This window comes from Equus caballus, chromosome 7 (assembly GCF_041296265.1).
Source record: "Equus caballus isolate H_3958 breed thoroughbred chromosome 7, TB-T2T, whole genome shotgun sequence".
Classification (NCBI taxonomy): domain Eukaryota; kingdom Metazoa; phylum Chordata; class Mammalia; order Perissodactyla; family Equidae; genus Equus; species Equus caballus.
This window is the reverse complement of record NC_091690.1, coordinates 61,072,473-61,089,207: the sequence shown is the minus strand read 5'-3', so window position 1 is coordinate 61,089,207 and position 16,735 is coordinate 61,072,473. Positions and strand designations below refer to the sequence as shown.

Here is a 16,735-nt window from a genome sequence, read left to right as displayed (position 1 = left end):
GGTCTGTTTTTTCAGAAAAGTTGAAAATACATAGTAAAGTCTAAAGTTCAGCCTTTTCGAAAGTGTATGAATGGAAGCACTATTTAGTTTTTTGAAAGATGGTTGCTGTAAATAGAAACTAACATATATTATCCAAAAGGCTTATATAATATATCAAGAATTTATCCATGTCTGGAATTAGGTGAAGTAAACATCGTCCTTTGGGACTTTGTGTTCTAAGTAAGTTCTGGCGGAGACATAAAGTTATATAGACAACCAAAAAAGCATTACCTAAATATATTGAATAATTAAAATAATAGCATAATCAGATGTTTTGGTGAGTAAATCTTGTAGGGTGAAGTATATATTCTGTCCTAGCATGCTGTATTGGAATGATTTGTTAATATGCCTGCGTTTTCACTAGACTGACCTCATGAGGGCAACAGGAATCAAGTATTATGTAGTTTTGTTTCCCTATATGCTGGCAATATAGCAAGTGCTGAATGAATATATTAATGATGGTGAGAACTTGTGGTTCCTTGTTTATTCTGTTTCAGTTGGAGATCATGCAGGCTCCTGAGAGTCTGAAGCTTACCTCTGTATCTCTCTCCTTTTGACTTGCTGAGTCACAAAGTGTTAGAAGCACGTAGACACCACATCAATTTTTGTGAATGGGTAGGTGGATACGTGGCTAAAGTGTGAATGAAGTACACATGGGGCAAATGGAAATTTATTGCTGCTTTTCCAGAAAATAGAGATGAGATTTCAGTATTTATTTGAGTAATGGGAGGAAGAGGGCTTAGTGACTATGGGGAGAAATGGGCTTGATGAGTAATGAAGGCCAGGCAGCAAAGGGCATCATTGTCTTTGGACACATTCAAGGAGTGGTCAAAGGCACAGTGATCAGGGACAAAGAACATTTAATTGAGTATGTTTAAAGTAAAGCAGAAGAGTTCTGTGGTAGGAAGTAGTTAAATGCACCATCTGTTTAGGTCTCTAGTAGACTTTAAAATGACTTCAGGATATGTGTTTTAACCATTTTGAGGCTTAAATGGTAAAAACAGCTTTCTTTACCAGGCCATATTCACATTGGGGCATATTCACATTTTTTATATTTCTGGTTATTTTTAGGATTTTAAAGTATTGATATATTGTGATATTGTTTCTTTGCTGGAGCCTTGAGAGGGATAGTTTTCATATAATTCTACATGACATAGTGATGACAGCAATAGTACAGTTTTTTTCTGAAAGTTTTGTAAGCTCTATAGCAGGAAGCCATGTATTATAAATCTATCACTTCCTGAAAAGTCATTCCAGAGAAAACAGTGTTTTCCAGCTGAATGAACTTTACTTTCACATTATTTGTTATACTTTCTGTAAACTCTTGGCTTAAAATGTTCTTTTGGCTTAGGACATTATTATATTTTCTTTACATGATTACTTTTATTTAACCACCCATATTCTTGGTGCAAAGAGATAACGAAATTAATTCTATGTTTTCCTATAGGTATATTCAGTTTCAAAAAATGAAAATGGTTTCAAAAAGATCAACAATCCAAAAATAGGCAAAGGATATGAAAAAGCCATTAAACCAACTGACTACAAAACAAACAAAAAGGTTTATAAACCTGGGAGGCTCAGTTTCACTCATAAGAAGAATGCAGCTATAATATGAAATATCATTTATTTCACCTATCAGATTGGCAAAGATAAAACAGTTTGATAAAACACAGTTTTCGTGGGTAAAGGAAAATAGTGTAAGGAAAGTATAAGGAAATAGCTACTTCCATATACCGTTGATGGGAGGGCCTCAAAATTAAAAATGTACCTGTCTCTTGCTGCAGTGAATCTGTTTCTAAAAGTTTACCTCTAGAAATAATAAGCATGCATGTTTACAAAGTATACTTCAGTATTAGATATTTATTGTATCCACTCTGTCTTTTCATAAGCTGTTTAAATAAACTTCAGCATTTCCATATGTGCGTGTGTGTGTGTGTAAAATTAAAAAGAAAAGTATAAAACAGTGTCTTTATTAGGGACGTATCTATGTACAAATGTATACATACTCACAGAATTCTACACAGGACACCAGAGGTTTGGAATAGAAGGGAACTTTCTTTTCATTGTCTTTTTGTTATTAAGTTTGAATTGTTTTTATCATGTACGTGCATTGCTTTGATCAGTGTTAATAGCATTTTTGAGATGTGATTTACATACTATAAATTTACCAGTTTAAAGTATCAATTCCATGGGTTTTCAGTATGTTTACAGACGTGTGTATCTAGCCATACAATCTAGTTTTAGAACCTTGTCATCACCCCAGAAGAAACTTTGCGCCATTAGCAGACACCCCCCATCACCCCTCACTCCCTTAGCTCTACACATCCGTTATTCTGCTTTCTGTAAATATTCTGAAATTTCATCTAGATGGTATCATACAACGTGTGATCTTTTATAATGGGCTTTTTTCACTTAAATCATGTTTTTTGAGGTTCGTCCATGTTGTTGCATGCCCTACATTACTTTTTGAATTTAAAAAAATTAAAGTGAAAATAGCAATTTCAAAATTATCCCACATAAGTATATTGCAAAATGGTTGTAAAATGGAAGGGAATTACATAAACAGTATTTCTTGTCAATAGTTACCATTTATTAAACATCCATAATATGCTAGTCACTCTATTAGACTTTAGGTATGTTATCTCGTTTAAGACAAGAAAAATATTTGATGTAATAATGGTTGAAAAACTTTCAAATTTGATGAAAACTGTGAACACATGGATCTAGGAAACTTAATGAAGCTCTAGTACAAGAAACGTGAAGAGTACTCCGTCACGTCACGTTGGAAGATATTAGAGTGACATTCACTGAGCCTGCTACTGGAATAAAAAGGCACATCAGCCTAGAAACCTATACCCAGAAAAAATATCTTTCAAAACAAAGGTGAATTTTTTTTAGACATACATTTTTAAGGAAAAATGATTGAAATATAGTGGTTTTATAGAAGTCCAGTGGATGACAACAATAGCACAAAGGTCACGAGGGGAGAAATGGAAGTATATTATTGTAAGGTTCTATATTCTATGTTAAGTGGTATAATATTACTTGAATGGAGACTATATCAGTTTAAAGATGTATACTGTGAACCCTAAAACAAACACTAAAATAAGCCAACAAAGGAGAGAAAATGGAATCATAAGAAATATTTAGTTAATCCAAAAAAGGCAGAAAGGAGGAAAAAGGAAACAGACAATAGAAAAATAAGTAGCAAGATAATAGATTTAATTCTGAACTTAGCAATAATCACATTAAATGTAAACAATGTAAGTATGCCAATGAAGAGAGGGAGATTTTCAGATAGGGTTTAAAAAGCAAGAAACAACGATATAATACCTACAGGCAAGGGACTTCAAATATAAATACTGAATCAGTTAAAAGTAAAAGAATTGAAAACTAACAGTAATCAAAAAAGTTGAAGTTACTGTCAGGTAAAATAGATTTCAGAGCTAAGAATATCAGAGGTAAAAAAGGCAATTTCGTCATGATAAAGTGGACATAATGCTAAATGTTTATGTCCCTAATAACACAGCATCAAAATACACGAAGGAAGAGCGGATAGAACTGAAGGAGAGATTGTGGAGTCAACTCTACAGTCCCAGCAGGGTATTTTGGTACTTTTCTTAATTATTGATTGAACAAGTAGAAAAAAAATCAGTAAGAATATAGATTTGAACAACACTGTCAACCAACTAGACCTAACTGGCATTTGTTTATAAATCCCTCTGCCCAGCAACAGTAGAATGCATAGTCTTTTAAAATGCACATGAAATATTTACCAAATATATGGAACATATTCTGGGGCATAAAGTAAGTTTTGATAAATTTAGAAATAAGCAAGTTGTATAAAGTATTTGCTGACCATAATAGAATCAAATAAGATGTCAGTAACAATAGAAAGATTGCTGAGAATCACCAAAGATTTGGAAACTAAAATAACATGCTTCTAACTAAGTCATGGATCACAGAAGTAAGCAAAAGTGAAATTAGAAAGTATTTGGAATGGAACAAAGATGAATGCCCAACTTATCAAAATTAGTGGGATACGCAAATAGCAGATCTTAGAGGGGAATTTATAGCATTATACACCTATATTAAAACAGGAAAAAATCTTAAATCTATGGCCTGAATTTCTACCTGTAAGAAACTAGGAAAACAAAAGCAAACTAAATCCAAAGCAAACAGCAAAAAGGACTTACTAAAGGTCAAATTGAAATCAATGATGTAGAAAACAGAAAAAACAATAGAGAAAATCATTTGAACCACAAGCTCATTCTTTGATAAAAATCAGTAGTTAATAAATCAAACTAATCAAGAAAATAAGATACAAATTCCCAGTATTAGGAATGAGAGAAGTGACATCACTTTAGATTCTAGAGCTGTTAAAATGGTAATAAGGGAATGCTATTAAGAACTTTTTGAGTGCGAAGGCTGTGTTCATTATCTTGATTATGCTGATTTTATGTGTGTATACCGATGTCAGACTTGCAAAATTGTACACTTTAAATGTCAATTGTACCTCAATAAAGCTATTTAAAGTTTTAAGTAGCCAGGTGTGAACAGTAGCTATAGAATTGGACTGTGGAGCAATATGCTGTAAGCTCCCTGAGGGTCATAGTGTATTTAAATATCGTCGGTATAGAGCAGATACAGACCAACCACATGCCCAATATTTAATGAAGAAAATGCAAGCTACATTTAGCAGGGTAAGCATGGGCGTATCACTTACCTTCTCAGGATCTAAGTTTGCTGATATGAAAAAATATAGAGGTTTGTCTGAAGTTCCTTTTAGCTCTAAAATTCTATAATTTGAAACAGAAAAAATATTCTTCATTATTTAACTGCAGGCTTATGTTTATTTGGAAAAGCACTTTGTTGAAGTCACAATGTTTAATAAATTAACACAGTTTTTAAAAACTGTGAAAACTTTATATCACTAAAAATAAAATCCTTTCTTTAGCATCTTTAATATAATACCAAATATCGTTCTTAATAAAATTTGGTCTTTCCAATGGTTTTGTTGATGTGGTCTCCTCGCTTATCCCTCATATCCTCAGGGTCTGTTAGTAGCAAGTCTCTGCTTCCTTGACCACTTTGTATGAAGCAACAAGCCCTACTCTCCTGCATTTTATTTCCTTATCTTGCTTTGTTTTTCTCCAAAACTCGTATCACTGTGTAACATATTATTTTCTTTTAATATCTTCTCTCACCTGACTACAAGATAAGTTCCGTGAGGTCAAAACTTTGTCCATTTTGTGTATGTTGTAAGTTCTAGAGCAGTGCCTGGCACGTAGTAAGTATTCAGCAAATTTGTGTTGAATGAGTTGACCAGTTGTGCTTTCATATCCCTTAGATTTTTCCCTGCTTGTACAGACTTTCGACTCTTGAATCTCTGCTGTATAAAAATCTGAGCCTCAAATGTTGGTGATTGGGAAGATTTCAAAAGGTCTGCTTGTTTAAAAACAAACTTCTTTCTAGACTTATATGTCTGGATGAGGTTTTTATATCTAGATCATTTCTATGAATAACAAAACAAAGTAAAAATAATCTGTTCAATGCCTGACACGTTTACAAGCGTCATCTCATTTAATCTACCCAACAGTTCAAAGTGAGAAGATATTCTCACTTTACAGATAAAGGATCTAAGCCTCCGGGAAGTTATATAAGGGAACGAAAGTCATGCAAAACTAGTTTGAAAACATAGATCTGCCTTACTCCAAAGCTTGAGTTCTTAAATATTGTACTCTTTCCCAGTTTCAAATGTATTATTTGTTAAGATAATTGTTAGTTTAATATGAGCACAGGTATGTTTACTGTATTAGGATGGAGCATGGCAACATTTTGAGAGAAAGAGACTTTGGGAATTTTCTTTAGAGAAAGTAGAGTGTGTGGGAAAGATTTCTAGGACACTCCTAGAGAGGTTTGTGAGTGGGATTTGCCAGGGGGACAATGACTAGTGCAGTGAAAGAGTGAAACATTGAACATCTGGGAAGGATGGCATTGCCTGAAGCGGGTAGAATGATAGGGAAATAAAAATTGAGTTTCTTGATCTGGATCCTTGAGTGACAAATTGCAGCCAGTAAACAAACTCACTTGGACTTTAATTTATAATTGATTAATCAATAACTGAAAATTATTCCATATGCTTTATGTTTTCAAAAACTGTGACATGAACCTTTTGTGTCATGGATAGGGTATTTTTAAAGGCAATGGAAAAGAAAGAGAGAGGAGGGGAGAAGAGTGTGTGTGTGTTTATTAGAAAGAGAGATTTTATATACTTTATAAAGAGATGTTATATATTTTATATACATTATATATAATAAATAAACTGTAATAATAATGTTTGTTTTATGGTGATTGGTACCCATCCTCTTTTGGTTGGTAGGTTTATATAGTTTGTCATTCAGGTTATATTTATAATTCTTCCCTTAAGCCAAAGTGGCAAACCTGTCAAGCTTGATTTGTAATGGCAAAACTATTATATTTTCCTTAAGTTGACTAGAAATTATTTTTGTTGGAAATAGCAAAACACTATTTTGTACCATTTTTGTTTTCATTGTTCCTTGTGGTCAGCCTTTTACAGTGCAAGATTGTTCACTTGTCATTTGTCTATGATGTGAGGCCATTGACAATCCTTATGTTTAATTTACACCACTGTTAACATAAGAATACGTTTTACAACTTCTGTTTTAGTGATTTAAAACAAGTGTATGGAGATCCACTTTGTTGGCATAACTAAGCTTTTGGTCAGGACATGGGTTCTGGATTCTTTCCGTGTCTGTCTTAGTATGTGTGTTTAGTATCATGTGTTTGAAGGAGCTGCTTTAATCCAGAGTTACTGTGTGTTCTATGCCTACTTTTAGAGGAATTTTTAAATTACTAGTATATTTCCTACAAAGGGCGATTATATCTTTAGGAACTTTTCTTATTGACTAGACTTGGTTGACAACTGAACTGTATTTTACATTAAAAAAAAAAGTCTGGTCGTCTTGATATGTAGTTAGTAAGCTTTATGATGTATTGGCTGACTTTATTATATAAAAGCCGTTGTCTTTGTTCTTATGTTGCTTCCTTCTTCAGGCATTTTTAGAGAGAATTAAAAAAATCGGCTGTTCCTTTCTGAATCCTTTTACCCTTCTACCCAGTCCATGTACATATTGTTATATTACATATATGTCATATAATGTATATAATTTTATTTATATATGTGTGTATATGTACACACACAGACTCATTATTGCTTTAATATGGTTTATTTGAAAGGTAGAGAATGTGATACATGTATGACTAGTTTTGTATATCTTAAAATTGTTTTAAGCACAAGATTTAATAAGTGGATATTTTTCTTTTGTAAGACACACAAATGATGATGTCAGTGTTCTTTTGCAAGTAATGTGTTTTCTCCTTGTTATAGGTCCTTTTGTTCTGCATCACAGCTGCCATGTACATGTTCTTTTTCAGGTATGTTCTGTTCCACCTACTTATTTTAATAGAAAAAATAGTGTTCCTTTGTAATTTTTATCAACCATGTAACTAAAGTGTTTCCCAAGTAATTATCTCCCACAAGTGGCAGGAATTTGTTTTTTTCTAGAGTGATCAGAAGTAAATCACTGCTCCTTGGTGAATAGAGACAGAGGGAAGGAAGATTTGTTTTTTCCACATTCTATTACGGATTCATCTTGGAAAGCTGAATATGTAAATTAATAGTCCTCAATTCCTGATAAGTGAATTTTTGTTTTTTTGTGGACCCAACTTTAGATATTCTTCACTCTCCTTATAAAACAACCTACATTTTAAATTTAAATGAGAAAGGTGTGATAGTAGGGCGTAATCTAAGTCTTCTGCAAAGATAACTTAGCACGCTAATCATAGCCTTTAAAAAATATTAAATTAGTCCTTAGTGTCAGAGTTGTATTTTTCATTGACACTGAGACTCTCAGGAATGTGGGGGAGTGTTAGGATGGCTCAAGATTTCAATGCCAGTAAAAAGGGATGTCTGTCAGTGTCATACGATCATAGCAGTATGGGAATAGGACTTTTGGTTAGGAAGAATCTCTTCCATAATCTTCATTTTCTGTGATAACAGTGATTCCCATTTATTTCACTCTTCTTACACTCATTTGAATAGACTCTTTCTTGATTTTTCAGGATATAGGTAGAATTCAATCACAGCAGGAAGGACCAGGCTTTTAAGATTATGATTTGCACTTGATCCACAAAGGCAATTATGGATTTTAATAAGATATATTTGATAGATATCTTTATCTTTTTTTTTTACCTAAATAAGACAATTGAACCATACCAGAATTTTTAAACAACTAATTTCCTGCCAGAACATCCTAATAAATATTTGAAAGCACAATAATATAATTTTAACTTATTTTGACTTTATCAGAAATGTTACATGCAAATATAAAATGATGGTGTTGCTGTTATTATTCTTGTAGAGGGTCAGCCAGGCTGTTAGAAGGAAATAAAAATGGATAAAGTTTCAAGGTTGGGAGGACATAAGCTGCAAAGGGGTGCGCAATATCTTATGTCAGTTATTAGTGACTGAAAAAATCGTTGTGGCTATCTGGGAATCTTTGTGAAATTGTTTGACCTACCATTTTTAATATAGCCTCATATATATCATATGATTTCTGTAGTCTCTTTCTTATATTTTAATAATTTAAGGGTGGGATAGGGGAGTTAAGAACAATGACTATTTCATCAGTTTCCAAAAACTTCATAATTGTATTCAGACACATTATTAGGACGATACTGCAAAAAAGTTCACATGGCTTATGGTTATGTCCTGTCTAGTCTGAAAATAAAGCATACCTAGTGAGGAAAATGTAAAAAAGATAAAAATGTAGAAACATATCTTTTGTTGACATGCACAGGGGGAAGTACAATATCAAATAAATATTCTTTTTGTGAAAATTCCTAACAGAACAAGGAGTTAAGTGAAGCAATCCTTCCCAATATGGCACTTAAAGACAGCATATTTGATCAACATTTAGCATTTCTTAGTCATCAGAAGTTTTTGAGGTTTAAAATTGAACAAATTATGTGTTGAATATGGTGATAATGCCCAATTTTTAGCATGGTCTTAGGAAATTGTACTTTGAAAACTGCTGCCATCAACCTGGTATTTTTGGTGTAGAAAGAAAATCAACCCTATAAATATGCATTTTGTTGCGGAGCTACGGAATCTTTTCCTGTTTCAGTCACAAAGTCTAGGTTAAAAACAACAATTTAAAATACTTTCCAGAAGGCTCAATACAAGGTTTTAGTGCCAAGATAAACATTTTCAATTTTCTGAGGAAAGGGGTTGTTTTTCTCCTAAAAGAAGCACTATCACCAAATTCCTAGTGTTCTTGGCAGAAGTTAGTTGAATAACTCAAGAAAAGAGGTTTGGTAAATGGTAAAATAAAACCACTTATAAAGTACTACGAGCAAACGAAACAATGTTATGTGTTCGAACTCTCCACCATGTGTTTGGAATAAACAGACAATATTGTACGTAGCAGTTAGCAAGTCCAATTGTATTAGAATATTTCATTCTTAAAATTCAATTTTATTATAATCGTAGAGATTTTAGGACACGTTTATTAAAAATTATTTTAATTCTAATCACATAAAATTAGGTAAGTAAATATCAAATGATATTGTTCCTAGGACCCCATTCATGGTGACCTTTTTTGAGAGGAGGATAAGGGAAACATTTTATGTTAGAAGTGAGTCAACTTGTGTTTTTATCCTAACCCATAAATGCAAAAAAGGGAAATGAGACCCCCCCTTTCAATAAGAGAAAATATGCCAATTTTATTTTTTTAAAGAAAGAACTCGAGGAAGTAGTTCCATAAGTATTTTCTAAAAGTAACACAGGATGTGATGGTTATAGTATGAATTTACTTAAAAAGCAACACAATGTTCTTAGTGTTGAAACTATGAGTGTTAAATTGTGTAATGAAAATAGCTTACTTTTGCATGGCTCTTAATGGTTCTTTTTAATAGGTATGGTTTTTTCACATACTTTGTCTCAATCATGGTGATCTTGATTTTCTATCTATAACAGCAGAAATAAGGCTTACATTCAAATGGAATCTTGGGAACCCTTCAGAGGCTTGGGTTGAGGAAAGGTAATATGTGAAGGGAGTTCTAGTTTTCTAGTTTTTGGCCAGCTGGCCATCTATCCATCCAGCTGTCCATTGATAAGAACACATGCTATGGATTCTGTTAGGAATTAAGCTACAATATTTTGAAGATGTTTTAAAAGAAGAAGGCTCTCTGTACAACCCCACTGAACATTCTTCCTAATATAGTTCTGCCTCCTTTATTCAATCCTTTTATTATTTTGTATATTATTGTCATAGCTTCACCTTAGAGCATTGTCTGTCACTGTCACTCAAGGCCAAGCAGAAATTGTGGTTGAAAACTTGATAGAATATTGTATTTCATGCATCCCTTTAATGAATTTCTTTACTTCCAGATGTGTATTTATGGGTAAAGCAACCTAAGTTTTTTCAAGCCAAAGGATTCATCATGGTTGTTGATTCAGACTTGATTAGGATCTTCCCATCAGTCGTGTGGAGGAAAGGAAATGAATTTTGTTTGAACCATTAGCTCTTTTTTGTTTTATTTGAGAAGCAAAGGAAAGAATCAATAACACAAACACTATGCCAAAACTATTACACTTAGTGCTGCTCACAAAAAACAATGAAACATGTAACACTTTCAAACATTATTTTATTGGTTTTATTTTCAACAGTATGTACCTGTGTATGAAGAACACTAATATTTTAGAAAAATGAAATAATTCAACTTCATTTTCCTTTAAATAGTTTAAAATGGACAGTATCATATAGCGTGTTATGACAACTTTGATCCCATCCTAGTCAGTACTTGGCTAGAAATTCTTTCCACCTGCGTTCGCAAAGGCAGCAACAAATCCAACAGTTTAAACATGCAGACTGACAGGCTCAGACTTGCTGTCATAGCAGATAATCTATAGACTATATGTTACTGATTCACAGGAGACATATCTTAATCTAATATAAATGTGGAAGATTATTGCGTTTTTGGTTAGAAACCGGTGCAAAGTAAAGTTTGTTGTTGCTGTGTTTTAAGCATATTTAGAAACAATATTGATGCCTGCCCTTTGATGAATTCTAGTCAACTCTCTGTGAAGGCACAAATAATTGACCATTTCATTAGTCTCAAGATATAGATGTAGTTTTTGTGTTTAAGAAAATGATATTATTTATTGGCTGGACAACCTGCAATTTTTGAGTGAAAGACGTTTGGGATTGTCTTTGAATCTCTCTACATACTTAACTTAGTATCTGGAAATAACTTTTATAGCAAGAAAAGAACTTTTGATTTGGGTCTCTCAGCCATTTACTGATTTTAATGAAAGTCCTTTAAATATCAATTAGGTTCTATTTTTAAAGGTATTACTAAAAGTACACAAAACTTCAGTCTAGAAAATTACATATGACATTTGGAATTTAAAAGTTTTACTTCAGGTTTAGGAGAGTTTGCCCTAAATAATTAGATTTTTATTTTGAAGAGATTTCTCCCAGCAATGCAGAGAGTGAATTGGGGGTTTGGAGGGGCATAGTGACAGGTAATGGGAGGATACTGTTGCAGTTACCCAGGAGAGAAACAGTGAGGACGTGGCCAGGGGTTATGGGAATGATGTGGTGAGCAGCGGATTTATCTGAGATAGGATTGCTACTTGGATGAGGAAGAGCAAAATACAGAAAAGTGAGCAAATTAGAAGATGTGTGGAAATTGAGCAGAGGTTTTGCAAATATTAAGGTTGAGGTGCTTTTAGGACACTCACATAGAAAAATATAGATATCAATTGAGTGTTTGGAGCTTGGGAGATAAAGTAGGGGCTTTTCTTGACTGTCACGCTAGCTGCTTGACTTTGGACAAATTACACAATTTCTGTATACTTTAGTTTCTTCATTATTAAAAAGTGTAAATTATTATATAGACTTTGTAGGTAGGATTGTGGGGATTAAATAAGACACACTGTCTTTCAAACTGTTTTGGATGGGACCCAAAATAAGAACTGCTTTTTATATTGTGAATATACACACACACATTTCCCAGAATAATACTTAGCCTTACTACATGTAATACGTTTGGGTATTTTTTATTCTAACTTTATTTAAAAAGTGACTTTGACTCACTAATCAGTAACAACCAGTAGTGTGATAAAACACTAAGCTAATACACGTAAGCACTTAGCACAGTGACTGTTACCTTAGGAAAAAGTAGAATTGAGTAGCGTTTGTTTTTTTAAACTAGGAAAGAAAGTTAATTAAAAGAGAAGATTTCAGGAATGAGGGTGTTATCTTTAGTGTTAATGCTATAGATATATCCAGTTACGTAAGAGCTAAAAGTGCTCATTTGTGGGGCAGGCCCCCAGCCCAGTGGTTAAGTTAGAGCGTTCCCCTGCAGTGGCCCAGGATTTCACTGGTTCGGATCCTGGGCTCGGACATGGGGCGCTCATCAGGCCACAATGAGGTGGCATCCCACATGCCACAACTAGAAGGACCCACAACTAAAAAAAATATATAGCTATGTACCAGGGGTCTTTGGGGAGAAAAAGGAAAAAATAAAATCATTAAAAAAAAAAATAGTGCTCATTTGCGAGGCCAGGACTGGTGGTGTGGCAGTTTGGTTCATGCACTTGCTTCAACAGGCTGGGATTCGGATCCTGGGCATGGACCTATGTACCGATTATTGAGCCATGCTGTGGCAGGCATCACACATATAAAATAAAGGAAGATGGAAACTGATGTTGACTCAGGGCCAGTCTTCTTCAGAAGAGCAAAAGGAGAATTGGCGGTGGATGTTAGCTCAGGGCAAATCTTCCTCCAAAAAAAAAAATGTGCTCATTTGCTCTGGCAGTCTGGTGGTCAGTGGTAATCTGCTAGAGAAATTTCTGTAGTTGAGTTGGGATAGTAGATTAAGAAATAAATGTGACATGTTGTACACTGTAAATACATACGGTTGTTTATATGTCAGTTATGTCTCAATAACGTTGGGAAAAATAAAAATAAATAAAATATAAAATAAATAAAAAATAAGTGTGAGATGAGGAAGAATGAGTATGGTAAACTCAAGAAGTTTGAGAGTGAAAAGGGCAAGTTGTTACAGGATTAAGGGTTTTTCTTTTGTATTCTTTTCTTATTGATTGATTGATTGACAAGAGAGACTAGACTATGGGACAGTTTAAGTGGATAAAAAAAGGTTACACATGCAGAAGAGGGTGACAAGTTGGAAAATGGGAGAGAGAAGAGAGATGGCCTAAAATGTGATTCAAAATGTCAACATGTATGGGTAGATTGTTAAACGTACTTGTCTGGGAGAGATCGTGATAGATGATTAGGAGGAAATTGAAGCTCTCTTTGAAAGCCTTGAACACATGGTTTAAATGAAAGAGGATTGATGTATAGAAGAGGTAGGAAATAGAAAAATCTAATGTCTCTGGCTTCCTAATTTCATTGTCATTCTTAAAAGGTAAATTAACTTGTTATAAAAATAGGCATGGGCTTGTGAAACTGTATATCCTCAGAAGATAGCTGCAGGTGAAACAAGGCAGTTCCATAATTGGCAACTAAACCAATGAGCTAAGCAAAGAATGCAAAATTTGTCCTATGAAAAGAAAAAGTATATAGATTGCTAAGACTGCTGCTTTAAATGGAAAAGATGAGAAAACATAGGTTCATAAATGTTGTGAATCACTTCCTCTGAGAATGTAAAACTTATTATCAAGTCACGTGGCTGTAATCTGACTTCCTTTTTTGGAGGAGAAAATTAGTCTGCCCGTTTGGTGAATGTACTCCATCTATGGATGAAAGTTATGGCAAATCTGTTTTCACTTTTTGCATGTCAGCTTTTGAGATACTTGTACCTAGATAAAGAAATTGCTCAAACATTTTATAACTAATATGAAAGTTTATTGTTTTTAGTAGAAAGCAAACAGAAATGTTGTATGGAGAAATAACATGACTTCAAAATGCAATTCCTAAAGTAAGGACTTAATGGGACATAATCATGTCAGAACTGGCCAGTTGGCTTTCAAAAATTTGCTGCAGTTTTATTTTGATGAATAAAAATGGCATTTTTAGGTGCTTTTTTAAAAATGTAAGCATTTGTTTATTTTCACTGATGTCGGAGTTCAAGAATTGGATGATATCCACGTGTTTATTAACTCAATGAAAAGTTTACACCATTAACATACTATTATCATTCATTGCCGATAAGCTTATTCTAGTCCCAGAGAAGTTGTAAGGTTCCACTGGATATAAGAGCTTCCTTGTGAATCAAGGATGGCACTGCAGGGGCTTGGGTGTGGGTAGGTGGGCGGGGAGGAGAGTGGAGTGGGGAGGGAAGAAATGTGTTGGCCCCAAATTCCCAAAGCAGCAAGATTTGGCCATCTCTCTCTCTGTTGTCATCCTTACTCTCAACTGTTGGCTAGTCCATCCCTTGAAAACTAAATTTAAAAATCTAAAATGGTTAAAATGGATAAAGAATAGAACCAAACAGGATATCCTTATCCCTCCATGTTCCAAATATCTCTAGGTATCATATTCTAGCATAACTCAACTAACTAAAGCCACAGGTGATTCTTAAAAGCATCTGCAAGCACTTTTTTCATAGCCAAACAGCTGCCCTGCACTTGACCTTGTTTCACCTCTTGCCTGCAGGGGAGGGATCAATGGTGAAGAGGATGAGAAAGAGGAAACAATTGCTAGAAACAGTGGGATAAGAGGAAGCCTTAGGTTTCTAGTGGCCATTTGTATTTAAAGGATCTACATTCATTTTTGTGTATCGTCAGTATAGTTATAAGGGAATATTTTCCTGGAATTTGCTGGTATATCATCAGCTTGGTAAATTATAAAACTTGTGCTAGGGTCTGAATGTTCTTGTCTCCCCAAAATTCATATGTTGAAATCCTAATCTCAAGGTGATGGTAGATGGTGGGGCCTTTGGGAGGTGATTAGATCATGATGGCAGAGCCCTCATAAATGGGATTAGTGCCCTTATAAAAGAGGACTGGAAGAGCTCCCTTGCCTCTTCCACCACATGAGGTTACAGTGAGAATACAGCCTTCAATGAAGTGGGCCCTCCCCAGATGTGGAATCTGTTGGCTCCTTGATCTTGGACTTCCCAGCCTCCAGGACTGTGAGAAACAATTTTCCGTTGTTAATAAGCCTACCCAGTCTCTGGTATTTTACTCTGACAGACTGAACTGACTACGCCAACTGGAAAGGGCCTTTCAACTTCCTAATGAAATTCATTAATATTTCAGGTGTCCATTACAAAAACTGACCTGAAGACCTGCTTGCTACCCCAAGGTGTAGGCCAACTACTGTCTCCATGTAAGCTTCCTTTCTCTTGAAGGAAAGTCTTTTAATAGGGGTCTTTTAAAAGGAAGTCTGAAATTATTAACTTATTTGAATTAAATTTATTATTCATTCTTAACCCAAATACCACTTTATGGCTAAATATTATTAGATTAGCTAATCGTATTAGCCAAAACCAGGGATTCCAACTATAAAGACTTCCACGACTATATACCTCAGTCATAATTGTAACTTCTTCCATTTCATTCCGGCTTGAGATGTAAATCTGCTTTTGAAAATACGAGATTAAGATTATTTGAAATTGAGTATAACTTATACATGATATAGAAGTTAGAAGCTGTTTGGCTATGAAGAGATGAAGAAGTGTTTGCATATACTTTTAAGAATCACCTTTTGGCTATATTTGGTTATGATATACTGCCTAGAGAGATTTTTAAATTTGGAAATTTATGATGAATATAAAAAGAATGATAAAATTTACTCTATAATGAGACATGATTCCTTGTGAATTAGTAAAACAGCTAGTTTTATAGAGCATGTTAGAGGACCAATGGCCTCAAGTTAAGATTCTATTAAAGTGATTTTTTTTTTGTAGAAAAAGATTTTTTGCTCATTGTAGAAAAATACCATTAAACAAAATGATCATCACCACTACCACCCATAATCCCTTCTTTTAGAGATGAACAGCTACCACCTTTGTTTATATCCTTATACGCCATCTGCTATATCTTTGTCTGTCTGTCTGTCTCTCCTGCCCACCCTTCCTCCCTCTTCCTCTTTCCCTTCCTTGCTCCTTTTCTTCCTCTGTCCTTCGCTTCTTGCCTCTCTCCTTCCACATGTCTCAAATGACATTGTATCACGTAGGCTGTATGATGAAATGCCTTTTCTTGGTGCATCTGCATTAGGAAAGACTAAGAATTTTCTGGTTAGTAATAAGCACCATGAAGCAGGAAACAGGCAACCCAACACAGATAGCCTGAAACACAGGGCCTCCTGTTTCATTTATTCACACTCACACCCACTCGGACGCATAACAAATTATTATAAGCCATAGAAAGGGTTTTGATATCAGTCTTCAGTTCTTCACTAAGAAACCAGTGATAACTCTTAACAATGTGAATGAGACTAAAATAATGTTTCCAAGCATCTATTCTTTCAAGTTCTGGGAATCCTCTTCTGTGTGCTAAAATGTCTGCTTCTTGTTTAAGGAGAATTATTACCAATCACAGAAAGTTCTTGGACTAGACTTTTCTGATACAGATGCTGAAATTTGAAGCAGTTAAGTTTAACTGCTTGCTCTACCAGTTATGAGGAACGCCGTAATT

The 16,735-nt window shown here is 34.3% G+C and overlaps 1 protein-coding gene across 2 annotated transcripts in view; it reads left to right on the top strand.

Annotated features, from left to right (window-relative positions):
- The window catches only part of TMEM135 (transmembrane protein 135), a 241,190-nt gene that overhangs the window by 155,240 nt on the left and 69,215 nt on the right, over positions 1-16,735 (top strand). For both annotated transcript variants that reach the window (XM_003365362.5, XM_023645602.2), the window contains one exon: positions 7,451-7,497. In XM_003365362.5, coding sequence (XP_003365410.1) covers positions 7,451-7,497 — 47 coding nt within the window. The remainder of the gene's footprint in view (positions 1-7,450; positions 7,498-16,735) is intronic.